We start from the raw sequence: 27,069 nt of genomic DNA on the forward strand, positions 1-27,069 counted from the left end.
TGTCATATCATGACGCTTCACAAAGCAATCTATTGCTACTACTTCTTCAAATCATGCTGAGATAATAGCTATTCATGAAGCAAGCGGGGAATGCGTATGGTTGAGATTAGTGATTCATTTTATTAGAGAAAAATATGGGTTGGAATGTGATAAAAAACCCATAATATTATAAGAAGACAATGTTGCATGCATAACCCAATTAAAGGGAGAATTCATAAAAGGAGATAGAACGAAACACATTTTACCAAAATTATTCTTCACACATGATCTCGTGAAGAATGGTAATATCATTGTGCAGCAAATCCGTTCAAGTGACAATCCAGCAGATTTATTCACTAAATATTTACCAACTTCAACTTTTGAGAAGATAATATACAAGATTGGAATGCGGAGACTCGATATTTGAAATAAAGTTTTCATTAAGGGGAGTAAAATACGCGATGTACTCTTTTTTCCTTACTAAGGTTTTCCCATAGGGTTTTCTTTGTAAAGTTTTTAATGATGCAGCTAGCAACGCGTATTACTAAATATGCGTACTCTTTTTCCTTCACTAGAATTTTTTCCCACAGGGTTTTTCTTATTAAGGTTTTAACGAGGCACATTATCTTTTAGTTAACATCCAAGGGGGAGTATTATAAATATATTATATTATGGATATTCATTTAGTACTCCGTTGTAAATAAGTTTCCTGAAGAAGCTTATCCATATGGGACTCCGCCGTAAATATGTTTATCTATTTAATACTCTATTGGAAATAAGCTTCCTGGAAAAACTTATCCTTTCGGTACTCCGTTATGGATAAATATTATTCCGGTAGAAGATTATCTATATTTGGTACAATGAACTTATCCTTTCGGTACTCCGTTATGGATAAATATTACCCCGATAGAAAATTATCTATATCTGGTACAATAGCAACTTACACATCAACTTGCAGTAACACCTTACATGCAGCTTACACAACAACTTGTGGTAGCAGCTTACGTAGCAGCTTACACTAGCAGCTTACACAACAATTTCCCTTCTTCTATAATAGTAGAGATTTCAGTTAATTATGTAAATGAGTTTGAAATTGAATAATATATCAATCTATCTACTTGTCTTTGATTTATTTACTTTATCTTTATTTGACCTTCCAATTATCATATGTTTCGAACAATTGTCAGAGTAAAAATACTCCAATAATTGATGAAATTATGTGATTATACATGAAATTAACTCCAATTTGTTTTTCTAAGGCACTCTTTGCTTTAATAAAAGATTTCTTGAAACACTTATTAGGTATTGTGTAAGTTTTTTGGGTTGTTTAGGTCGTTAAATAAAGAAGTTCTCGAAATGAATTACTCCATTTTTTAACAAAATTACTGCAATTAGACGTCAGTCCGAATTTTTCGAAATAAAAAAAAGAAGATAATTCGAATTAACGAGCCTTCAGGGTTTCCTGTCCTCTACTCTTTTCATCGGTTAGCCGCCGTCGCAGCCGCCGTCACCGTCGAGCCTTTTGGTGGTGCAACACTTTAACAGGTAATTTATCTCTGTCTCTGCCGTTTTCGCCGCCACTAGACTTTTTACTTATATTAAGGAGATTTAAGAGTTTATATATAATCAAAGGAATTCGTTTTTACTCTATTTGCACAGTATAATTTTACAACAAAGGAGATTTTAATTGAAATCTTGCCTCTACTTAGCTCCACCACTGCTGGTGGCTACAGATGAAAGGGAATGGAACGGATAAATGAGTACAGGGAATTTATGCTTCCAATTCCAACTAGAATTTAGGTGTAGTAGATTGATCTATTGAATAATTAGTCTTAACCAGATGACCACAGGTACCAATTGTGATATGGCTGTTAAAACTATCAGCAAAACATCATCATTTGTGTTGTACATGGCTGGACTAAGATGAGATAAAGCAGTTAGAGTAGCTTGTTATTCTGTCTTTCTATCGCTATTGCTCTCTTTAATCACACAGAAAGTTGTTTTGGAAATTGGCAGGAATGGGAGCTGAGGATAATACACTGGAGCAGACTCATTCTGAAACGACGGCTGAAACGACCGAAGCCTTGCTTGAGGTACCTCAAGTTAGCTTCTATGTTTGTTTTATGTTAACCATGATGTAGCCGTAATCTTGGTTTACAAATTGAGTGAACAATAGCGTAATGAACTCTGGTGGTTATAGAAGTCTGCCTAAGTCCGAACTTCTAAGAATTCTAAATCAATCTGCACTCAAGTGGTGCAAGATTTTTTGCTTGATTTAATGCCCTTGATCTCTCTATCGCTTGTTCTCCATTAACAGGCTGCGAGATATGATGATTTGGATGATGTCACGAGCTTAGCATCTTCTGGTGTTTCTCTTGATTCAAAGGATTCAGAGGGCCGAACAGGTTATAGTTTTGTACCCTATTTAAGAATAGCATTTCCCATTCTCCCAAATGCTTTATTTGATTATTCGATGGTTATCCGAGTTGAGATTACCTCTATTACTGGAGCCAAGACACAAGAAGTTTGGTTTCCGGTGAGGTAATGTTTATATGAGCAAAAGGTATAATTTGTTCCTTACATTTGGTGCATACTATAACAACAACAACAACCCATTAAAATCACACAAGTGGGATCTTGAGAGGGTAGAGTGTACGCAGACCTTACCCTTACCCCGGAGGAGTAGATAAGTTGTTTTTGGAAGACCCTCGGCTCAAAAGGACGAAAAGAGACGATAGATCCATACCAGCAACAACAACCAGAGTGATAATATCAACATTGCAAGAGACAAAAATAGATGGAAAGACAACAACAATAACCAGTAATAATGACACAGTACTAAGAAAAACGGAAAAATAGTGTGAACACAACATAAACCACTAGCAATCCAAGACAAAACACCATCAGACTAGCCCCATCCCCAGTTTAAAGTAGAAAAACGCTCGATTACCCCCTAATCTTCAACCCTAATGCTCGACTTCCATACCTTCCTACATTTGGTGCTTGGACATAGAAAATCAAGGTCTAGTTTTTATCATGGTATCATAGTCAGGCTCATTCAGATTCTTGGCTTATTTGATGTCGGACCCCTATCATATTGTCCATGCACTAGATGTCCACTTTTGTTTTTTTAAAAGACCAAAGACAAGATTCTAATACCCCTAATAATCAATAGCACCATGTTATCACAACCAAAATAAAACTAGAATGCAATTTTTGTCCTATGATTACTTAACGGAAAAGGTTAAATAAGGTAGAAAATTGCAAAATCACTGACATTATCAAAATAACACTTTCCTCAAATTCTATCATCAAGATTGAAAGTGCCTATGGTCCTTGCACGGCTACATTTAATAATTCAGCCTGTTGAAATTAGTAGATGGGGAGCCCACCTGCATATTTAGTGAGAAAAACAAGCTGAACGGACTTATTTTCAAGACATGCTTGATATTGTTGGTTCGCATTGTTGTAGGCTTCAGTGTTCTAATTGACAAGATTGCCTAGCCCTTCGACGACTTGTTAAGAGTGCTATGTGATGGTAGGCTAATGGCTCCATTTACCCCGTGCGGATTGGCCTTATTAGAGTAGGAGATACTTCAAAATGATTAACTGATTTCGACTCTTTTCGACCTTCCTCAAAGAAACTACCAACAATGACTTGGACTGGTGATGCAACATCACATTGTTGGTAGTTTCATTGCAGAAGGTCGAAAATAGTCAAAATCAGCTAATCATTTTGAAGGTTTTCTGCTATAGTAAAGGTTAATCCATGTGGTCACATGACACTCTTGACGAGTCGTCTGGAGCCCCGATAGTATCGTTAATTAGAGCATTGGAGCCTGCAACAATGGTAACCCACAAGGCATTTCAAGCATGTCTTTAAAATGATTACATTTTGCTTGTTTTTCTCATTAAATGCGAAGGCAAACTCTTCATCTACTAATTTCGAAGGGCTGAATTATTTAATATAGAACATTGACACTTTCTATCCGAATGATAAAATTTGTTAGAAGTGTCATTTTGATAATGTTAGTATTTCTGCATTTTTTATGTCCTTGTTTAACCTTTTCTTTTAGGTAATTGTAGGACAGAATGTGGCTTTCTAGTTTTGTTTTTACTGTGGTAACGTGGTGCGCGGAAAACATAACATGGGGGCCAACATCAAGTAAATCAAGAATTCGGATGGGTCTGACTCTAATACCGTGATAAGAATTAGGCCTATCTCAACCTCAAAAGTTAGCTCATGAGGTGAGGATTGCCTAAGACGATATAAGGAGATGTGGACAAACTCAATATTTCCTTGCTCGCTCAGGATTAGACATTTGGTGTGTGAGCAACATCAGAATGGGGCCTAACATCGGGAAACTAAGAATTGGGATGAACTTAGCTCTGATACCACGTTAAAGTGTGTGACCGTCTTATCTAAATGTTTAAACTGTCAGAGAAAACACACTTTTTTTTTTCAACAAATGCATTACTTGGCCTGCCCTATCTACTTTTTCCTATATGGGTTGACAGCTTTCAGAAAAAAAGATATTGGCATGGCTCTCGTATATTATGCTTAGTGTTGAGCACTTTCATTTTCCTTCTCTGCAACAAGTTATATTGGTTTCTTGTGATTTAGAGCCATCTCATATAAGCTAAAACATTCCTTTTATCTTATATAAGCTAAGGCATTCCTTTTAACTTATACACTGAATTACCAACTTTACTGCTTCTTGCTAATTAGATCTCCGTCCTATTAGTATCAGAGATGGTCGTTATAGTTGGAAGTGTTGTTAATGCAGTTTTTTAATCAGTCATATATTCTAATTTGTAGCTAATGGGAAACTGGTTTTATTGTCAGGTCATCTACAAAGCAAAAAAATTGAACATGACAAAAATTCTTAGGAAAAAATTCATTTTTACTTAAAAAAATTGATAAATTACCAGTCAACCATTTATCATACTCTAATTGTGATTGTTTGGTCATACATGTGAAGAATCTTCTTAAAACATATATTTGGATGTAGCAAAACTTTCGTGTTCCTTTTGGGTTTCTTTTTTATATTGGTAAAAACTATGGAGAAACCATGAAGTTAATTTAACTCTCAGAACATATCCGTAATTAACCCTTTATTATTTTGTCCTTAATACAAGTGTCCTAACTCGAAGCATATTTTAAACTTATTTCTAAGTCAAATATTTAGGATAATGATGTCATATACTCTCTTTGTAATGTGGTTATAAAAAACTTATCACTAAGGGAAAATGAGAAGTTTAAAGTTAAATTATTTCTAAATTAGAAAGTTGTCATTCTTTGTGGAATAGACTCAAAAGCAAATGCTGGAGTACTTAAATACCATGAATAGAAAATGTGAATTTCAGAAACCTAAATGAACATTAGCTTCCAACAATTTCACAAACTTATGGATACCTTTCCATTCTGATGTTTCCGTTTCTCAAAGTTATGAACTTCCCCATAAAGATAGCATGTTTTCCTAGGATATAAATGTAATATTGGATGCAATCAAAGTACAATGATAGTCACAACGGTTCAACAACTGGAATTCCATGTTGCAAGATCAAATTTTCTTGATCGTTGTAAGCCAAAAGACCAATAACCAAGTGGTTTAACTTCTAACCAAGTTTAAGCCCCTAACTTCTTAGATTTTGAATTTTGAGTTCTCACCCTTTTGAGTAGCTATTACTTTCATATCCTAAATCTGATACGGACTCGCCAATTATTATAAATTGGCATAACATTATATTGTTGTACAAGCCGTCTAATTCAGTAGAAGATGAGTTCCAAACAAAGAAATTTAATTTGGTTGATATAAGAAACGAACCTTGGGCCTACTTCAAGTTAAAAGCTAGCTCATGAGGTGAGAATTGCCTAAAATCATATAAGGACACAAAGTTCACATTCCCACAATCATGTCGGATAACTTAAAATCGCCCCCTCCCCTGCACGTCCAGGCCTTCAACTGGAGCGTGGACGACATAATATATGGGTCCAACATCGGGTAAATCAAGAATTGGGATGGGTCTTATGTCATGATAAGAAATCAACATGGGCATAATTCAATCCCTAAAAGCTAGCTCATAAGGTGAGGATTGCCCAAGATCATAAAAGGAGACCAAGTACATAAAACCGATTGGGACCACCTAACAGTTGACTTAATTTTTTAAAACAATAGTGGTGTTCGGGCCAGCTTGTGCATAACTCGGCTACTACTCTACCGGGTACCTACTACCTCTCACCAGCAAAGTACATGGTAACTCTACCCCTCAAGGTTTAGGCCGTTGAAAGAAAGCACTAGGAGTTTTTTGTTGTCTTTGTTGTGATTTGAAAACCTAACTATCCTTAGTTCTCACCCACTCATTGATCGCTAGGCTACACCTTGTGTTCCGGTTGAGTTGAATATCTACCATTCCTAATGTCCTAAATCTTGAACTACATATTCTGCCAGAACTAATTGGTTAGTAATATGAATAATTTTAATGTCGTCGAGTACCCATACCTGAAGTCCTAAGGTTTGAATTACATATTTTTCCGGAACTAGTAGATTTCTTATATGACTTGCTGAACTAACTACTTGCTTTGGCTATTTAATTATTGCAGCACTTCATATGGCTTCGGCAAATGGGCATTCCGGCATTGTAGAATATCTTATTCGTAATGGAGCGGTGAGTGGACCGGGCCACTTATTTGCATTATTACATTACATAGCTGAATATGTCTACTAGTTACATTCTTCTTGATCTGATTTAGTTGTATCTCTCTTTAATGAATAATCGTTGTTCTCCCTATATAGGAACTGCATTCATTGACAAAATTGTGATGTCACTTGACTGCATTTCTCATTGGGCATGATTTAGTTTTTTAAAATTTGAGCCAGACATTGGGGAGTATTCTGAGTATCAAAATAGTCTCTTTGGAGCGGAGCTTCAACTTCTCTTATCCTTTGATATGTTCCGATACAGTTGAGTGATGAAATATGATTAATCTAATTCTTGGTAGCAGGATGTCAATGCTTCCAATGTGGAGAAAAATACACCTCTTCATTGGGCTTGCCTAAACGGACATATTGAGGTAAATTTTTCATTACTCTTGGGTTATAAGTCTCTAGCATCCCTTAATTTCTATGATGTCTTGTTAGGTAGTGAAGAGCTTAATCCTTGCTGGAGCAAGTGTCTCAGCCTTAAATAGGTGATGTATTTCTAACTTAAAGGGCTAATAGATTTTCAGATCAAGTAAGCTTTTGCTGCTTTTGCTTGTGATTTCCTTTCTTCGCTGAGTTCACTGTGCTGTCTTTTTAGCCATGAGAGGACTCCTATCGACGAGGCAGTTAGCAGGGGTAAAACGAACATCATCGATGTGATCAACGAGGCAGTAGCCCAACTTGAACTCACTGGCACAACGGTATCATAAGAAGTCAGAATTATTTGATGTCATCTTGTACATTTTTCATGTGAGAGCTTGCGAGTATGCAAACTTCTTGGTGGTGGTTACTGTGTTCAATGTTTTCTAATAACTTAAAATAACCTTCCTACAAGTATTATGTAAGGTTTGGACTTCAAATGTTCTCCCATGTCATATTTGGTGACAAGTTGGCAATGTCAAATGATGCATACTCTAATAGTGTAGGATCAACAGCTTTATCAATTTATCAAGTTATTTCTGCAAAGCTAGCTTTTCCTTAATCAGTTTGGCAGTTGAGGTGAATCCTTGACAACTATCATTGGATTGTGAGCTATAGCATAAATTGTTCCTAATTCATGTCTCAGTTAGTAATTTAAACTTCTGTTTGGTTCATTGAGAATGGTCATCTTCTCAAACATTGGAAACCAACAATATGCAGGTTTCTTTAACTGGACAAATTTGAGCAATGATTTGATGAACGATAAAAAGACTATGGGAGAAGATGATAAACATATATCGATTATGGTAGTGGCAGTATGGCTTACAGCTATTTAAGGACACTCATTGAAAATTTAAACCTCCTTCAAAGGTGGATCCAAAATTTAAACTGAAGGGGATGAGTTTGTTTGGTCCTCGCTGCACGAATTCATTGCATATTTGCAATTATGGGTTCAAAATTTCATATTTATTGAGATTATGATGTTTTCTCACATATATTTATGCTCCAGGTAAAAAACGCGGTCGACCTCCTTAGTGAATGACCATGCTAAAATACCCTCAAGATTTTGCAATTTGCATTCACTTATTTGGTCATCTATGTTTCATTTGGACAACTTGTTGAATTCTAATTTATCTGGAAGTAACAGTTTAAGCTTTCATTAATCTAGTGTTGTGGTTTGTATGTAGATAACAAGTCACCACTCACAACACTGGTAATTTCAGAGGGATTGCAGAGTTCACTGCATGAATTCAGTGCAAAATATAATTGTTTTAGGCATTGGAGTAAAAGAATTAACAAAAACGAATGATAGACGAAGAATAATCTTTTGACTTTCTTTTCTAGTTTCTCTGTCGTCAAAAAAAAAAAACCCTGATCAGTTAGCTCATCTTTGAAATAGAACCAAAATGACCTGTAAATAATGTAATGTTTGTTTTATCGAAATAGAAATGACTTATCAACAAACCTTTTTGGTAGCAAAAAGCAGCAGGAAATGGAATATCATCAGTAAAGAAATTTCAACAAGTATATGGATGCAAGATTTGCAGTATTTTTGTTTCATAGATACTTGTGGCTCAACTACAAGAATAGCTTTACATATCAGGAAATTACATGAAGAGTACTATAAATCGCGATCTCACCCCCCCCACCCCCCACCCCACCCCACCCCACCCCCACATCTATACATGGTTGACAGCGACAATGGTATATATTTTTCAAAGCTTGATGGGATAGGAATTGTTTTTGCATTCTTTAGAATGCATCAAACTATGAGTATAAGTCATAATTCAACAAGTAATTCTACAGTTTTAAGGAGTGACTCAATGCTTTAAAATGGGCAAATCTGTGTTAGTTCTTGCATCAACACAATGTAATTTTTCCATTGTCAAATCACTTTATATGATACACCATACAGTTGGTATCTACAAAGGGAAAACAACTCATGTTGCACCAAAACTTTCTTGCATCCATTTTGCTTGAATTTGCAGCCCTGCATCCCTCAGAGAATTCAAAGCTGACCTATGAAGTCTCCCATCTAACTTTGTGCCTTCTCTCTTCATATTTTGCAAAAGACCAATCAACTCATCAACTCTATTCATTTTAGAGAAAACACCAACCATAATCCCAGCCATTGCCCTATCAATTCTTCCGCCGTTTAGTGTAAATTCTTGGTAATATGTTAAGCACTTGTCAAATTCCCTTGCTCTGCTATAAGCAGTTATAATGCTTGTGTAACTTACCCTATCCGGAAAAATCTTCCTTCTCTTCATCTCCTTCCATATTTTTTCCACTTGCCTTAAGTTTAGAACTTTTCCATGAATGTCTAAAAGTGCATTGTATACCCACACATTTGGTTGACATCCTCTTTCTTTCATTTTTGCAACAAGTTTCATTGCATCTTTAGGCCTTTCTGTTTTTCCATACATTGCAATCATGCTAGAATAAGCCACTACACATTTATCAAACCCCTTTTGCTCCATCTCAGAAAATACCATTTCTGCATTAGAATACAATCCAAGCCTACAATATAAGTTCAATACTGAAGCATATGTTACTTGACCTGGTTCACAGCCTTGTGAACAAAGATCTTCATACACTTTAACTGCAGATCTAAGACCTCTTTTTCTTGAGAAGCCATTCACAATTGCACAAAATATGCAATCAGAGACTCGGATTTTTACCCGAGCCATTACTGCAACAACATCAAGAGCCTTTTCCATCAACCCCTCTTCAATATACATCAATACTAGTTTGAAGAACAAAGCTGGATCCCTCAGCATTCTCTTGCCTTCAGCTTCTTCTAAAATTTCCTCAGCCATTTTCACTTCACGAATGCTCGCGAATCCACAGATAAGTATGGAATAAAATGAATGATCCTCTTGAATTCCCTTCTTGTTCATGTCTCTAAAGTACTCCAAAGCCTCAAAAGCGCGCCCCGATTTCCCTAATGACTCACACAGATTCTTGTAAATTTGAGCATAATAAGGTGTGGACACTATTTTCCTGCTCTCAAATTCTTGAAAAAATGCCACAACTTTGTCACAATGCCCCATTTTTAAATGTGCTTCCATTATACTACAATAACAGCCAGGGTCTAATACAAGTCCAGCAGATCTCATTCTTTCATACAAAACAACACTGCTGCTATACATATGCAACTTATTGTAACCTTTCATAGCAGAATCAAAGGCCAAAACAGAAAGTTCTTGATCAGAAATTATAAACACTTCAAGCAAATTATTTACAATCTTGAATTTTCTTGCTTTTATGCAGCTAGTAATAAATTTACAGCATGTTGAACTATCAGGCAATATTTGAGAACTTCTCAAATCTTCACACAATGAAATAATTGAACCCCATTTGTTTGAATACACCAAATACCTGATAAGAAGCTTTAGTGTTGATTTTTCAGGTCTAAAATCTGTATTTTCCTTGGCTTTCTCATAGTAATCATATCCAATTCCTTGAGTTTGAGGATCTTTAAGTAAACTGCATATTAGACCATTCAAATCCTTGGAATCAGTCAAACAAGTAGAAGTAGTAGGAGTAGTAGTATAATCTTGAAGTTCTAAGTCCAATTCTATTATTTTGGAATTTTTTGAGGGTGTTTTTTGGCTTTTTTCTTCTAAGACAGGAGATGAACAGCTAGAGGATTTAGCAACCAGAGTTCTTGAATTAAAGTAAATATTTGAGAGGAAAGGTAGAGTTTTACAAGAATAGCATATTTTTGGTTTCAAGATTCTGTTTTTACAGTTAATGCAAGGTGGAAATGACCAATCTGAAGATTTGGCAATAGCCATTGAAGAAGAATTGGACTGAAAAAAGAGTAATGAGTTTTTGTATGTAATGAGATCTTTGTATTTGCATTATCTACGTAGGTAGGAAATTGTAAAAACATTATCAGTTCCAGATTCTGCCATGCATGTGGCTTGTATTGACCACTTGTTGTTTGACACGTGTGTGGTTATGGACTTTAGACTTATCACCGTAGATTTCAGCCACATAATTTTTGTCTATGCAAAATGAATATCAAACTGCAAATATTGTTGAATTTAGCCAGGTCAACGGCATGTACACAGTAAATTTACGTTAGATTAAGTGGGGTTTGTACATAAGTTATTTAAAATTTTGAAAAAAAAGTGAAAAAGAATTTTAAGTGAAAATGGTATTTGAAAATTAGAGTTGTGTTTAGACATGAATGCAATTTGGAGCTGTTTTTGAATTTTTATGAGTGATTTGATGTAAAAATTTTGAAAGACAACTTTTTGGAGTTTTTTCAATTTCCGAAAAATTCAGAAATTCAACTTCAAGTGAATTTTAAAATTTTCATGGACAAACACTGATTCCGAAAATAGTGATTTTTTCCCCAAAAAAAAGTAAAAAAATTCTTATGGACAAATGGGTCCTTAAAGTTATTTAATCTTAATAATTAAAATAAAAATAAAAATAAAAATCATTTAACTATAATTAAGTGATAGATATGATAAATACTTGTTTTATATTCATTTGGTTGATGTGAATATTGAATGCGAGTAAGTTTTAACTAGGTAGACTACCTTAGTTACACTTGAAGGAGCATATGAGAGTAAGTTTCATGGTCTTTATCCAATAAATATAAGAAATATTTATGTAAAATTCCAAAATTAGTTCAGCCAACAACTTGACTAGCCAATGTAGCATATGTTCATTTTAGGAATTGGATAAACGCCAATTTATGATAAAACATTTTTTTATGATAAATATCGTACAAATGAACGGAATATTGTATTCCACAATGAGATCAAAATGTAAAACTTATGTTTTGAAGTGCAATTTAAATAATATAATCATATATATAGTCTGTTGTTCATCATATGCATGGCGATTTTATGTGGTAAAGAAAACCTTTAATTTGTTGGAGAACTAAAAATTAATTGTAACTTAGAATTTGATATAAAAAATTGAGAACTAGTAAAGAATATTAGATGCATTCCTATCATCCTGTGTCACTAAACAAAACAAATAATAACATTTCACACTAACTAAAAAAACTTGAAAAAGGTTGTTGCAACTTTATTAAGTTGACAATAAAAGGAGATAATATTTTTTTTTATTAATTAGGAATAATTTTAAGATACCTTCCTTCATATATACTCCCTCCGTTTCAATTTATGTGAACCCATTTGACTGTACATAGAGTTTAAGAAAAGAGAGAAGATTTTTGAACTTGTGGTGTAAAATGAGTCACATATATTTTGTGTGGCTATAAATCATTGTATAAAGGTAAATTATTTCCAAATAAGGAAATAGGTCATTCTTTTTGGCACGGACTAAAAAGAAAATAGGTTCACATAAATTGAAACGGAGGGAGTATTAGGTTTTACGGTATTAACATCCCATATAATAATATTATGTTTGCCTCCTTATTTCAATTTTTGTGTAATACAAACTAATTATATCTCGAGCAATTTGCACTTCCTGATCAGGGACGGCTCAACCAAATTAGTGGCCTAAAGCAAAACTTATTAAGAGGCCTTTAATTTGTTTTTGGAAAAACAAAATCACATATATACTTTTCTTTAATGTATTTTTTTTAGTTTTTTAAGATGCAAAGTTGTTAATAAGTTTTTATAATCTATTCTATTTATATTTCTTTTTCAATTGACAACTTATCTGATTCATCTTTAAGACCCCGTTTAAATAGCTCTTTTTTTAAGATTATATTGAGGTTCAGTTCTTGATCTCCTCTCTTTTTTCGTGTGTTTTAGATAATCCGATTTATATTTTTAGTTTACATATTTCAATTCTAATATTCAATGAAAATCAATATACGTCTATAAATAAAATTTACAATGGTAAAATTTAATTATAAGATAATAAAAAGTTAGAATAATATAACCTGATTCGAGATTTCCTTGAAATGAATGTGTTTAACCCAAAAATAGATTTCTCGGTCAAAGTCAATATCTAGAAGAAATTGGGTTACTGATAACCAAGATTTACTTCACTTTCCCAATAATTTGAAAGAATAAATCAAGTAATGAAAATAATTGACAAAGAAAATATGAAATGAACTGATAATCACTCCCAAAATTACAGCTCAAAATTTTGAGAGTAAAGTAAAGAATAACCGTATAAATTTCAATAATTGATTCTTGCCATTACAAATGAGATTTCAGTCCTTATATATGAGCATACAATTATAACGACTCTCTTACTTAATTCGGGCTCACTAATGGTATTAATTGCCATGATTGCTCGTTACCATGTACAACCATAACGGAAACATTTATGATTAAAGATTCCTTGTAACTGTACCGATTTTCCTTCCTTATAATTTATAACAAGTTCGTATGTAACCCCTTCTTCACAACCTTTATTCATTTCGTTTATGTTTCTCCTTTTAAAGCTGCCAGGTCTAGTTTTTTCCTCAACCTCATGGCTATTTCTCTCGTGCCTTTTCCGCACTCTTTAACTCATTTAATTAAGAACGCCACTTGTCATCACGTCGATGTTTCACGTACCATGCCATGTCATCTTGTTGATAGTCTACATGTCATGTCTTTTTTCCACCAATATAAAATGGCTAAATGGTTCTCTTTCATTATATTAAAAAAAAACCTTATAGTGTACCTTTTTACTATACAATATTCAATGGTATTTTGTTAAGAAAGAATAATAAAAATTACACTATTAATAAAAAATGGGGCCTCAAAAGCTGGGGGGAGGGGGGGCCTAAATCCTTTGTTTTAGAGGCTTGACCCTCCAGCCGGCCATGTTCCTGATATTACTCTCTTGTGATTAATTAAAGGGAAAAGGCTCAAAATTGCCCTCGTATTCTTCGAAATAGCTTAACTGTACCCTCCGTTTAAAAATGAGGTCATGTATAACCGTGTCGTTAAACAAGTGATCCACTGGCACCCTTTTCTATTAACGGCTCCGTTTTGGTCTATTTTTTTCTCAAAAAATCTACAGCACGACACTAAACCACACTCCTTAATTTTTTTTTACTTGCCCCCTCACTTATTTTACCCACCTTCCTCAACACTTTCACCACAAAAATTATCATTCATTAGTCTCTCATCTTTGTCGGAGCAGAGTTACTTTATCTTGATAATAAATGAGACCTAAATATTTGCAAATGAAATTGCACGTAATATAATTCAACTGGGCATAATTGACGTAAGGCGGAGAAGGGTGGCCGCTAGCGGTGTTAGATTTAGCTTCTAGAATCAAAGCGTACTATCACACCATTCCTCGTCATGTCGAAGACTTCCGCTGCGTTTAATGCAAAATTGAGAACAACGTAATCACTATCTGCATGTCGATCAGATTATTTTTTTATTGGGTTAAATTTTATACTATGTATACTACTTTTTTACTTTCTAGATTCTTAGAATGGTGAAAGGCAAGGAGTAACGAAATAGGTAATGACAATGACCCATCTCGTGTGGAAGGGGTGGGGAAGGTACGTAAAACAAGTGGGGGCAGGTAAAAAAAATTAAGGAGGGTGGTTTAGGAGGACACGTGTCGTGCTGCAGATTTTTCGAGAAAAAAATAGGCCAAAAACGGAGCCGTTAGTAAAAGGGTGTCAGTGGGCCACTTGTTTAACGGCAAGGTTATACATGACCTCATTTTCAAACGGAGGGTACATGTAAGCCATTTCGAAGCTTACGAGGGCAATTTTGAGCCTTTTCCCTTAATTAAATTCACCGAATAACTTTTTTAAGAACAACTTCATGCTCATCTTTAATCTATGTCCATCACTGCAAAGGGAAGCCACGTGTATAACTCTAGCTTCTAAAAGTTAATGAGAGTTTTGTGCTCATTTGGTTAAGTTTGCAAAAACTACTTATTTTAAAAAATACTTTTGTTGAAAATTATTTTTTTTTAAAGTATTTTTTTGATAATTTTTTGAGAAGTGCTTTTTGTAATATTTAATAAGCAAATTATATTTGGTCAATCTTTTCACAAAGTACTTTTGAGTGTCAAATTACTAAAAAGAACAAAGAGAAAAATAAATTTAAATATTTATTATACAAAATTAAGTATTTTTATCTTAATTTAATTAAATTATAAAACATAAAAAAATATATTGTAAAGATTTAATCAATATAACATATAGATATATAACAACAACAACCCAATCAGTTCTCACAAGTGGGGTATAGAGAGGGTAGTGTGTGCGCAGACCTTCCCCCTACCCTGGAGGGCAGAGAGGCATAAATTCTTGACTAAAGACAAGATAAAAAGAATTAGTAGCAATAAGCGGTAACAACAACGAGATATCAAAAAAAATTAAAACTAAAACGAAAGAATACAATCAAATAGTAAATAATACCATAAATCCATGAATAAAGAGATATCATGCTAACACTATTGCTACCGATCTGAGAAACAGAACAGACACGCGCAACTGCCTACTAACCGTCCACCTTAATTCTTGATCTTCACATTCCCCTATCAAGGGTCATGTTCTGTGTAAGCTTCAGTCATGCCATGTCCTACCTAATCACCTCTCCTCAATACTTCTTTGGCATGCCCCTACCCCTCATTAAGCCCACCATGGTCAACCTCTCACACTTCCTAACTGGGGCATATGTGTTTCTCCTCTTCACATACTCAAATCATCTCAGTCTCACCTCCTACATCTTATCCTCTATGGGGGCCACTTTTACCTTTTCCTGAATAACTTCATTCATAATCTTATCTCATCTGGTGTACCCGCACATCCATCTCAATATTTTCATTTCAGCTACTTTCATCTTCTGAACATGAGAATTCTTGACTGGCCAACACTCCGCCTCATACAATAATGTTGGTCTAACCACCAATACGATGTGTGACGTCCTCATCAATCTCCTCATTTCCCTGTATTATAAACCCAAAGTACTTGAAACTATCTCTCTTGGGGATGATCTGAGCTTCAGCCTCACATCCATGTCTGTTACCTGGGTTACGTCGCTGAACTTAAACTCCAAGTATTCTGTCTTGGTCCTGCTCAACCTGAAATCTTTAGATTCAAGGGTCTGATGCCAAATCTCCAGCCTCTCATTAACACCATCTTACGTCTCGTCAATCAGAATTATGTCGTCTGCAAAACACATACATGATACATCCCCTTGAATGTGATGCGCCAGTGCGTCCATCACCAAGAAAAACAAAAATGGACTAGGGGATAATCCCTGGTGCAACCTCATCACAACCGGGAATCGTTCTGAGTCTCTTCCCACAGTCCTAACCCGGGTCATAGCTCTATCATACATGTCCCTAATCACCCTAATGTATGCTTCAGGTACACCTTTAGCCTCCAAAAATTTCCGTATACCTTCTCTCGGGATTTTTGTTGTATGCTTTTTTTTAGGTCAATGAACACCATATTTAGGTCTTTCTTCATACTCATATACCGCTCCACTAATCTCCTTACTAGGTGAATGGCTTATGTAGTCGAACGGTCCGGTATAAAACCGAATTGGTTCTTGAAAATAGACACATGCCTCGTCACCCTTGCAATAATATTAGTAAGGAAATATGTTATTACAAGTTACATATATAAAAAGCACTATCTACTCTTGAGAAAATAACAAACTAAGCAGTATTGCATTCTGTTAACTAAAATATATGCATGCACGTCAAAAAAATATATAGATAAAACTACAAACTGATGATCATATAATATTGGCATACAACAAAAGAAAAAAATCATACCTTGTGAAGAAAAAGCTTAATTCTGATCACTAGCCCTGTTATTTCAAAGAGCGATGAAACAAAGAAAAAAAAAAAGAAATGGCAAAAGATTAAAGAATTGATTTATTTATAGTAGAGAGATTATTCCAAACAGTAATACGAAAAAGAGAATAAAAATACTATAAAAATAAAAAGGGGAAAAATCGACAGTATAAAGAAAAAAGATAAAGAAAAAGTTATACTAATGAAGGATAATTTAAAAAATATAAATTTATGATAAAAATATTTATGCCTTGAAAAAAAATTAATTTTCTGCTTCTTTCGAAGAAGTTAGAATTTGTAACTTCTTTATAAAAGTTAAAAAATTATTTCTGATGAAAATTGCTTTTCTGTCTTGGTCAAACATCTTTAATTTTCAAATAAATATTTTTGTTGACAAAAATAATATATTTTTGACCTCCAAAAAACTTGGCCGAACATGTTCTTAATATACATGCTTTATATTCAATACATTATTTCTGTATTATAAATCTTGCACAATTTATTTTTAAACCAAACGATTTCGAAGACTTTTGAAACTCATAATTTTTAAACGTTCAATAATATTTATGTTCTATAAAAACTTCTTCTTAAAGTGCTTAATAACTTAAAAAAATTTCAAATTTAGAACTTTTAATTCTTTTTGGGGGTTAAATTATATCACCATTAGTGTATAGAATTTTGTACAAATAAAAAACTATAAGTAAGCCTCTTTAAAATATAAAATTAACTAGCTTGAAAATAAGATTAGTTATGTGTTACGGGTCAGATAATTCACATTTTATATGCACGTGCAGCGTACCTATTAGTGGGTCCCGCTATGATCCTACTCAACTACCCGTGATACACAATGTACATTGACTGACCTACCGGCTTTGGTTCGGATACTGATAAGGAAACATCGGGAATTAGGTTCGGAAATTGCTTCGCAGAATCTCAGGCTCGGCTTTCTGTTAAGGTTGTATAGTCGTTAATCAAAATCCCTGCTTCAAATTCCACAGCTTACTCCGCCGTCGGCCTCACCTAAAGGGCCGACGCCGGCCACTTGCTCAGTCTATCACTCACCGTTTAGTTTAAATATATGTGTATATTTTGAACAATTTTAACTTTATATGTAGAGTTTGAGCAGAAGGCGGTATTGTGCTTAATTTGGAGGCACTTTAGTTGCTGTAGACTGTAGACTGGTGAGTTGATAGGGAAAATGGGAGCTAGGGTTCCGGTACAGCACTACGATATGAGGTCGGCGGCTGATTCGTACATTGAAACCTCATTGCATGATCTCAATGCGGAGGGTATTAGTGGCGGAGGCGGTGCTGGTGGTGATGATGTTGATCGTGGAGGCGGTGATGTAACCGAGGATAGCATGGACAATGGCGAAGACTCCACAGCTGTTGTGAGTGTGCCTTTTGAGTTTCAGTTTTCAGTTTTAACTTTTAAGTAATTTATCATGTGTTGTTGTTTCAGTTTCTTGTAAAAATGCAAGTTTGAAATACTTCTGTATAACTATAATGTTGGGTTTGCAATTATCCTGCACCCAAGGCCTAGGGTGTGACCTAGTAGTTAATAAAGTGGGAGGAGAATCATGACGTCTTAGGTTCAAATCCATGTTGAGGGAAAACAATCAAATTCTGTATAAGCCTTAGTGGGCAGAGTAACCCGGTTTGTAAAAAATGTCCGGTTTGCAATTATCCTATTTGGTGAGGCTGATGATATCTAGTTACCCCTATCATACCTTTATAATTTATTAATTTGACAAGACAACAACTATGCTTCGACCGTAAGCTAGTTAGGGTAAGTTGTATGAATCTTCGCTATCCACGTCTCTATTATAGCTGTTTTCTTCCAATATCCAAGAATTTAGATTCTCTAACACTGGAAGTTCTCTCTACTAGCATACAAATCTGTAATAAGATTAAACGCTTCCTAGCGAAGATTAGACCTAAAGTAAGCATGGCCTACATGGTTAAGCGTTAATCTGAGATTCTAAGCTAATTGGTATCACCTATATGGATCTTTTTCTTCCACTACGGCTCTATTTCCATTTAGGTCTGCATGGAGTCCTAGATAGTTTAGGTCTTTCGAGATAACTTTCTTCCATGTGATTGTTTTTTTGACATTTGCATTCTTTTTAATTGTGCCAAATTAGTGGAATTCGCCTTGTTTTTTTGACATTTGCATTCTTTTTAATTGTGCCAAATTAGCCGGAGTAAGCAAGCTTCTCTACTAGTTAGGCTAAACATTGTTTTTTTTATGGAAATAACTGACCTTTTCACTTCGGAAGCCTATACCAATGCCTAGGGGCCCAAGTGTACATATTCTCATATTATTCATGAACTCTAATGGCACTATACTTTTTCAGGAGTGTCTCCATGAATCCTTCAGAAACTCATTACCACTTCACGGTATAGTGGTGGAGGAAGATCGCACTAGCATTGAGAATAGTGGATCTTCAGGGGGTTCCTACAATATTGTTACTATTGATGGTAATTGGGGATTTTATGTTATAGTTGATTGCTAAATGGATGAATGAAACTAGATGACCGTTAGTTTTAGATTTGCTAATGCCAGTTTTCATGGACCAGATATTTCACCAATTGAAACAGCAAGGACAAGATTTTTAGACATTATCGTAGATCATTTCATAAGACCGCGTGTAGTTGAAGTTGTCGATTCAGAGGCTGACTTTGCAGCTCAATCTTCACAAGATAAAATGAGCAAGAGGAAGTCTAGAGAAATCTGTTATGAAGGTGATGCTGCATGTGTTTTGCCCTTGATGTATGTGGCTAACATGTACGAGACATTGGTTAATGAAGTGAATGTAAGGCTCTCTTCTTTAAATGGCATGCGTGAAAAGACCATCGGTGTGGCCCTTGAAGCAGCTGGTGGTTTATACAGAAAGCTTGCTAAAAAATTTCCTAGAAAAGGTATGACATCCAAGGTTCCAAAATTTCGTGGAGACACTTAAAGTTTTGGTCTTTGCCTTTTCCCATCACATGACATTTGTCCTCCCATTTGAGCCATTTTGCTGTGATATATCTGATTTCTCATTGGAATTGCAGAAGGCTAATTTTACTGTTGTGCGTGTCAGCTTCAAATTTTAAGCTAGTCTGCGCTTCCATTGTTGCTTTTCTACATGTTGCTTCCCCATCATCTATGTGAGCATATGAGAGGAAATAGCGGGCAAAAGATGAATAGGAAGAAATGAATCAGAAAACAGATTCTTTTTTTATGTAGAAACATGAAGATGTGAGGAATCTTGGATCACTAGAAGCATCTAGTTTAGAACTTCAACTTCTAGTTTTTTCATTATTCATTGTGTTCCTGTTCTTTTGCTGGTTACATATATCATTATTTCCTGACAAATATGAGATAAAGAAAATGTTGTTTCCTGTAATTGTCATCTCCTGACAAAGATTGAACTGCAAAAGATACTGACTCCTGTTATTGTCATTTCATTTTCTGGGTTAACCTCTTACTTTGCTGTTAGGACCTTGTGTATTTAAAAGACGGGAGCTGGCTACATCTTTTGAAACAAGGGCAAGGTTTCCTGAATTAGTGATACAGGAGGAGAAGCGTGTTCGTTTTGTAGTGGTTAATGGTTTAGCCATTGTGGAGAAACCAGCAAGTTTACATATTGATGATGCAGAATGGTATGTCAAACTTTCCATCTTAAATGTGGATGTTGCATTAATCTTGATTAATCTGTTATTGTTACCTAGAATTGCGGTCTTCTATTATTATTAGCTCTTTTGGCATGAGATAATAGATCCATCTTGCTATACGTATTGTCTGTGTCCTCTTCTCTTTATCTTGGCAGTAGTGCCATCTGTTCTAGACAATTTACATTCCACAGTGACTTATATTTTCTGGGTTAGTAAATATGCTCTGTGCCAAATCCAAGTGAAAGAAATTTGTCATATAATTTTCTAGAGAAGATTTCTGGGTGTACCAGATGATATGAAGATTCTGTTCTGGAAGGTAGCAGAATAAATACTGCTTGTGCAAAGTTAATTTTGACTAACTCAGACGACGATCTCATTCTTTGGTGCAATTTGCTCTAGATTGGCATATTAAAGTCCAATATCTGAAATTTCTTCAAATGCTGAGAATTATGCAGATCTAGAAGTTTAATCTGTACAATTTTCTTTTGAGCTTCTGCAATTATGAAACTTCACTATAGGACTATGGTTGAATGTAATTGTCGTGCAAAGATATATTTGACGAAATTTCCCTTCATTAGTCAAAAAGTGTTGGTTTGGTAGGCCTATAACACCTTGATCCAGTTTAGATCGCACATGAAATCTAATGTTCTGGAGGTATCATTCTAACTCGTACCCCATTGTCCTTGTGGTGCGTCCTATTTCTCCTCGTCTATAGTATTCTTTATTCCACCATGAATAGATAGTGCCTTGATATTTTCTTTCTTCATTTTCTAACTATAATATTTTTGCTCCTTTTAGACATTGTCAATTTTTAAAGGGTTAAGGTATTTTATTGATTGTAGCACCAAGTGCTGCTCTTACGACAGGATTATCCTATTATAATTTGTTTGAAATGAATATCCTTTTATAATTTTAACACGGTACAATATAAGATTGTTAAATATTTGATCTTTTCTTGCTTGTATGGTTTGACGTTCTGTCTTGTTTCTTCAGTTAAGACATTCACAGGACAGTAAAAGCATGCACTATTTGGCACTTTATCTTTATTTCCTTCAAAGGTCCAATTAGCTTTAAGTAGCTTTTCCACATCTAATGTTTGTTTCAAATCTGGCAGTTTGTTTCAAATATAGCTAACTGCAATTGACTTTGTTACTGTTCTCTTACTGCAATGATTATGTAAGTGGACCTTGATGACAATACGGGAATAAGATAGAAAATCTAGAAGTTAATCATTTTTATGTACTTTTTTGTCAGTTAAGGACATCTTGTCCTACTACAGTGTATTTTTCATTTTCTTTAAGTGAATCATTGTTTCTCGTAAAATGAAGTATGATGGTGTAAATCAATGTTTTAATTCATAAAATATCAGCATTTCAAATTGACCCATGTTCCTATTTGTTTAGGTTCAAAAGAATGACAGGCCGAAATGAAGTTGCAATATCCCCTCGAGACTATAAATTCTATGCTCCAAGACACAAGTATAGACGTGCGTCAAACCCAATTTCCAACATCACTGGTTTGTCAGTAAGTTTTGATGATCCTGGTAGTCATCATACATATCCCTTTTCCTATTATTGCTGTTCCGAAAATTGATAGAAAGTTTTTCTGCTCATGTATATCAGGCATTCACCAGCACAGACAATGATTCTTCATTATCTGCCGGTCAAAGCTACCGCTCTGTTAGTGAAGTAAGCTTTTTATCTTATCCACTGTGTTAATTGATTTGAACGTTGTTCGTCTGGTAACTAGAACACGTGTAACACATCTATGCTATATATCGGAGAATAGTTAAGAAGAAACAGATTTCTTCTCTAGCTGCATACAGGATGCTTGTAATTTGAACTCTCATTTAATAGGAGTACCTGTTACTGGAGTGCCAACGTTAACAATTAAGTACACATTTAAAACTCCTTCTGTTAGGTGTATTACTGTTTTTTGGTTCTCAGTTCTGCTGACCTCTTTTAGCACTGTGCTGGTTTTGATTGAACCGCACCTTTTAGCTTCGTGTTATGCTATTAGAACTTGTATGTCTCTGTTTATATGCTTATCGGCATGTACATTTCTATTTCTTACCATTAACAGAATGGCCCCTCTTCTATTAACTAGAGCTTCAAGATGGAGAAAATGATAACACGTGTTTTACTTTAATGTGCCCTTGTGTCATGGTTGAATGAATTAAAGAGCAGCCAGAAGCACACCCAAGACATATATGGAATTGCTTTGATGCATCAGTTTCTCTGAACAGAATAGCTCATAAGAATATCTAACTAAATCTCCAACTCCAAAACTGATTGGATGAGTTGATTCATGAATTGCCAAAAGTATTAATGGAATGCACAGACACAATCAATGCTTCTTAGATGACTTTCAAATTTCTGGTTGCTGTTTTTCCGCAGGGTCCTCTTTGCTATCTCAGATGTTTTAGTTTCCTTCAAATTTCATTTTAATTCTTATCTTCTTTGAATTTTTGGTTAAGTTTTAAGCTTTATTTATGTTTTTTTTTTAATTTCAGGGTTACCTGTACAACGCCAAAAATCCTTTAAGAAGCTATAATTACTCTCACATCATTATTAATTAGCACAAAGAGCCACTTTTTGTTCTTCTTTGCTTCCTTTGTGCTCTAAATCTCCAGCAAACTGCTGATTAAATAAATGTATAAGTTGTCAGGGAACTTAGTACCGTTCGTCTCCTAAATAGCTTTATATCCTTCTACTAAAAACTGCACGGAATCAGCATTAGCAGTTCCTGAGCTGAAACTTTGTCATCACAGACCTAACAGGTTGAAGAATTACCATGCTTGTCCTGCTAGGTCCAAATGGACTAGACTCAATGGTGAAGCCAATTTTTGTTGGGAACTGATTTTTTAGAGAGACCACAAGTTCTGCTCCAGTGGATAAATAGGCAGCAAACTTTGCTCATTGGGATTCATTTTGCAATAGTTATGAGTTACTTGATAGGACCTAAACAGATATCAGTGCCTACTATACTGTGCTTTTGTTGCCATGTGTTGCCCAATGCTGCATTTCTTCGGTGCTTTAGTTTACCTTTAAAACAATGCAGATGTTTATATATCTATGTTTGTTGATTCATACTTGTTTTGTTCAACTACTTTTCTGCCACAGGAGAGTCAGCAGACTACCCCAAAGCAGCATATGCAACCTCTGTCCCATCAGGCTCAATTTCATCCTCTTCAGCAGAGCCACCACCAGCACCACATCAACCAAAGTCAACATATAGCCCACTTCTCTCACAATCAACAATGTGGCCCTCAGTCACATTTGCCTGAAATTGCTCAGCCTCAGCAGTCGCCATCCATTTCTCCACACATGGCTTGTTTACAACAATTTGGCAATGTAGGAGGGCGTATGCATATAATGGTGAGAGATCTCTTTATGTTGATTTTCCAAGATTCAAGGTCAAAGCACCACTGCGTCATATACTTTAGCTTCATGCCTACTTATAAAAAGAACATCAGCTTCATGCCTACTTATAAATATAAAAAACTTTAGCTTCATGCCTCGACTAATCATGCAAAGTATTGGTTGATCTGGTTTTGAAATCTTTATCTAATTGACTACACAAATACATTTTGTTGTTGGCTTGAGGAAAAGCACCATACATTCAATTTTTTCGGACTGTCACTGCGATTTGTTATCTCTAAAGATCTAATTTCTCACCAGGAGGAGAAGTGCCTTTTTCCAATCATTTATTTGCTCTATTCTTATATCTTTAATACCGACTTAATAACCTATTCAACCATATTGATAATGCAGCCTACAAGTCCTGCGAAGTTTTGCGATGAATGTGGTACTCCCTACTTGAGAGAGACCTCTAAGTTCTGCTCAGAATGTGGTACAAAGAGGTTAGGAATTTGATGTGAACTCATCAAGTCTCCCAATGTGAACTATACCCATTACAATAACAACCACACCTTAGCCACAAACAAGTTGAGAACGGCTATACTAATTCTCAATGACCATACTAATTTGAATTGTACGTTACTTGTAAATATGTATACATTCCTGCACTGTATTCGCTCTCTCTCTCTCTCTCTCTCGTTCTCCTTTTTTTTTTTTTTTGGTCATTGTTTTTTTTTTTTTTTTGTTTGGGGGGGGGGGGGGGAATGGGTTTCTTTTTGTTGGGGGTTGGATGGGTATGCTTTGGCATGAACACGTAATTACTTGTAAATTGTAATGCATTCTTATTGTTGTTCTTTTTAAGATGAGACCTAGTTGTAAGTCTTTCATTTATTTATTTTTTATTGACTTGGGTCTGTGAGGATGAAACACTTGAAAATTATTTTTAAGGGGGGGTAAAGTGTCGCCTTACAATGGGCAAGACAGCAAACTCACTCTAATTATATTATAGAGATAGAGATTATAGAAATTATGGCATACAGTAGTTATACACACCTTTTTGTTGACATCATAATCATCTTACCAGTTAAACACTTTGGTGCAAAATACTATCTGATTATATAACTCAATAAATGTATTTAACATTTAAATAAAGTCTTTTAACTACAAGCACGGTTTGTTCAGTAGCTCAAAATAACTACGGAGTATTTCTGTAATTAAGCATGGGTAATGTAATTAAATCTACAATACTAATAATTTAACCAATGGAAGCTAATTAATGGTTGCAGAGTTTGAGTCACAAGGAAACCTAAGATCGAGTGACAGGGGAACCAAGGATCAAATTCCATATAGGTTAGCTGAATTCTTTTATTCGGCTAATAGCCTGTTTGGCCAAGCTTCTAAAATCTACTTATTTTGAGAAGTGCTTTTCAAAAAAGTACTTTTGGTGAAAATCAGTTTGTGTTTGGTTAATTAATTTGAAAAACACTTTTGAGCAGTAATTAGTGTTTGACCAAACTTTTGAAAACTGCTTCTTAAGTGTATTTTTCTCAAAAATGCTTCTCAGAAAAGTGCTTTTGGAGAAAAGCTACATTTTTCTGCTTCTCAAAATCTGCTTCTGCTTTTCTTCAAAAGCACTTTTTTCTGTCTAAAAGCTTGACCAAACACCTCAATTTTTGACAAAAAAAAAAGAGGGCCCAAAAAAACTTGGCCAAAAGTGGAGTGTCTCGATGGGAAGAATTAGTTTAGGTATACACAAACGAATATAGACACTAATGTTATAAAATAATAAGAAGAAAATTTTGGCTTCACCCTGCAAAAAAATTTTAAATGAAGAATGAGAAAGAATAAAATTGAAAAAGTTAAACAATGAAAATTAAACTGAATAAGAAGAAAAAGTTGAGCACATCTCACCGCGGTACAGACTTTTTGGGTTGAATATTGCGCTAGGGAATAAAGGAAGAATTTTGGCAGAAAAAGACACTCCTACAGCCCAAACGCTATAATCTGCACGGACAACTCACGTATTATACGGATAACTCACGTGTCATAATATAACTATCTGGATCTGCACGGCCAACTCACGTTATGCACAAAAATTTTTATGACTACAAACGTGACGTGTATGTAAGCTCTGTGGGCACTCTATTTATTTCTTCATTTAAACAAATATTCATGGCATATATGTAACATCTGATTGGTTAGAGAATTAAAATGCACATTGATGGATCTTTAATGTGGTATCTATTTTTGTTTCCGAAAATTGACAAATTGAGCAATATTAAAGGAAATTTACCTCCTATAGCAAAGCTTTACACACTATATATTATGAATAAAAATTCTTTTAAAATATTATTTTCTATAGCTACCTTTTAGTTTTTATAGCAAAATATGTATTTATGGTCATTCCCTACCGTTAAGCCATTAAATACGTTGTCTAATATTTTTTTCTCTCGTTCTTTCAGTTTATTCTCTCCCAAAATCACCGTATCTTATTTCTCTCTGCACAATCTCTCTCATAGCACCATTGTCTTCCCCATTGTTGAACCACGATTCTCCTTTATTTGCAGGTTGTCTCTCTAGATTGTTCTCAAACCCTATATCTCGATTTGCTGGATTTCATCTCTGTTAACTTGAGTTTCAAAATGTCTTGATCAAAGTTTCTGATATGAGTTGTATCTTTTCCCAAAGTGGAGCGGACATAACCTGTTCATAGCTGAATTGATTTTGAATGTTGACATAGAAGAGGAAAGGATAGAGGAGAGGGTGGCAACGACTAATGAGATTAGGATTAGGTTTGAGGAAATGGGTTAAACCATTCACATATAACAATGAAATTGTATTTGCAGGTTCATCAGCAACCATTGAAGCCGAAAGGAGAACAAAAATACATAATGACCCTAATTGTAGATGTATTTATATGTATTCGGGTCCGCATACATTGATTTTTAGTTTGTACAGTGGGTTTCTCTTCTTGTATTTAGATGTATTTATATGTATTCGATAAGGCATACACTGATTTTTATTTTGTACAATGATTTTTGACTATTGTATTTATATGTATTTGAGTTCATACAACAACATTTACATTGTTAGTTCTATCATTTTGATGTTATTTATCAATTATTTATGCATTCAATCTAATTGTATTCATCTGTATTTTTAACCTAAATGTATCCATATGTATTTAAAACAATAATACAATGAAATAAAGAAAAATACTCTCAATACAAATAGAAAATC

General features: G+C 34.7%; 3 protein-coding genes across 3 annotated transcripts; 2 read left to right on the forward strand and 1 right to left on the reverse strand.

The window, feature by feature from the left end:
* Positions 1–1,348: 1,348 nt before the first annotated feature.
* On the forward strand, positions 1,349–7,649 carry LOC104097101 (uncharacterized). The gene is made up of 7 exons (XM_009603618.4): positions 1,349–1,524; positions 1,996–2,072; positions 2,297–2,384; positions 6,584–6,648; positions 6,986–7,054; positions 7,122–7,171; positions 7,282–7,649. The coding sequence occupies exons 2-7, from the start codon at positions 1,998–2,000 to the stop codon at positions 7,391–7,393; spliced, it is 459 nt and encodes a 152-aa protein (XP_009601913.1). The 5' UTR covers positions 1,349–1,524; positions 1,996–1,997; the 3' UTR covers positions 7,394–7,649.
* A 1,278-nt stretch (positions 7,650–8,927) lies between these two features.
* Positions 8,928–10,969, reverse strand: LOC104097109 (pentatricopeptide repeat-containing protein At5g13770, chloroplastic). Its single transcript, XM_009603628.4, has one exon. It carries the CDS (start codon positions 10,901–10,903, stop codon positions 9,044–9,046), a length of 1,860 nt encoding a protein of 619 aa, XP_009601923.1. The 5' UTR covers positions 10,904–10,969; the 3' UTR covers positions 8,928–9,043.
* Positions 10,970–17,653: 6,684 nt separating this feature from the next.
* Positions 17,654–24,515, forward strand: LOC104097114 (uncharacterized protein At2g02148). Its single transcript, XM_009603639.3, has 9 exons — positions 17,654–17,766; positions 17,927–18,201; positions 19,168–19,291; positions 19,391–19,732; positions 20,296–20,458; positions 21,874–21,994; positions 22,093–22,158; positions 23,593–23,847; positions 24,244–24,515. The coding sequence occupies exons 2-9, from the start codon at positions 18,010–18,012 to the stop codon at positions 24,343–24,345; spliced, it is 1,365 nt and encodes a 454-aa protein (XP_009601934.1). The 5' UTR covers positions 17,654–17,766; positions 17,927–18,009; the 3' UTR covers positions 24,346–24,515.
* Positions 24,516–27,069: the final 2,554 nt, after the last annotated feature.

Source organism: Nicotiana tomentosiformis, chromosome 4 (genome assembly GCF_000390325.3).
Source record: "Nicotiana tomentosiformis chromosome 4, ASM39032v3, whole genome shotgun sequence".
NCBI lineage: Eukaryota > Viridiplantae > Streptophyta > Magnoliopsida > Solanales > Solanaceae > Nicotiana > Nicotiana tomentosiformis.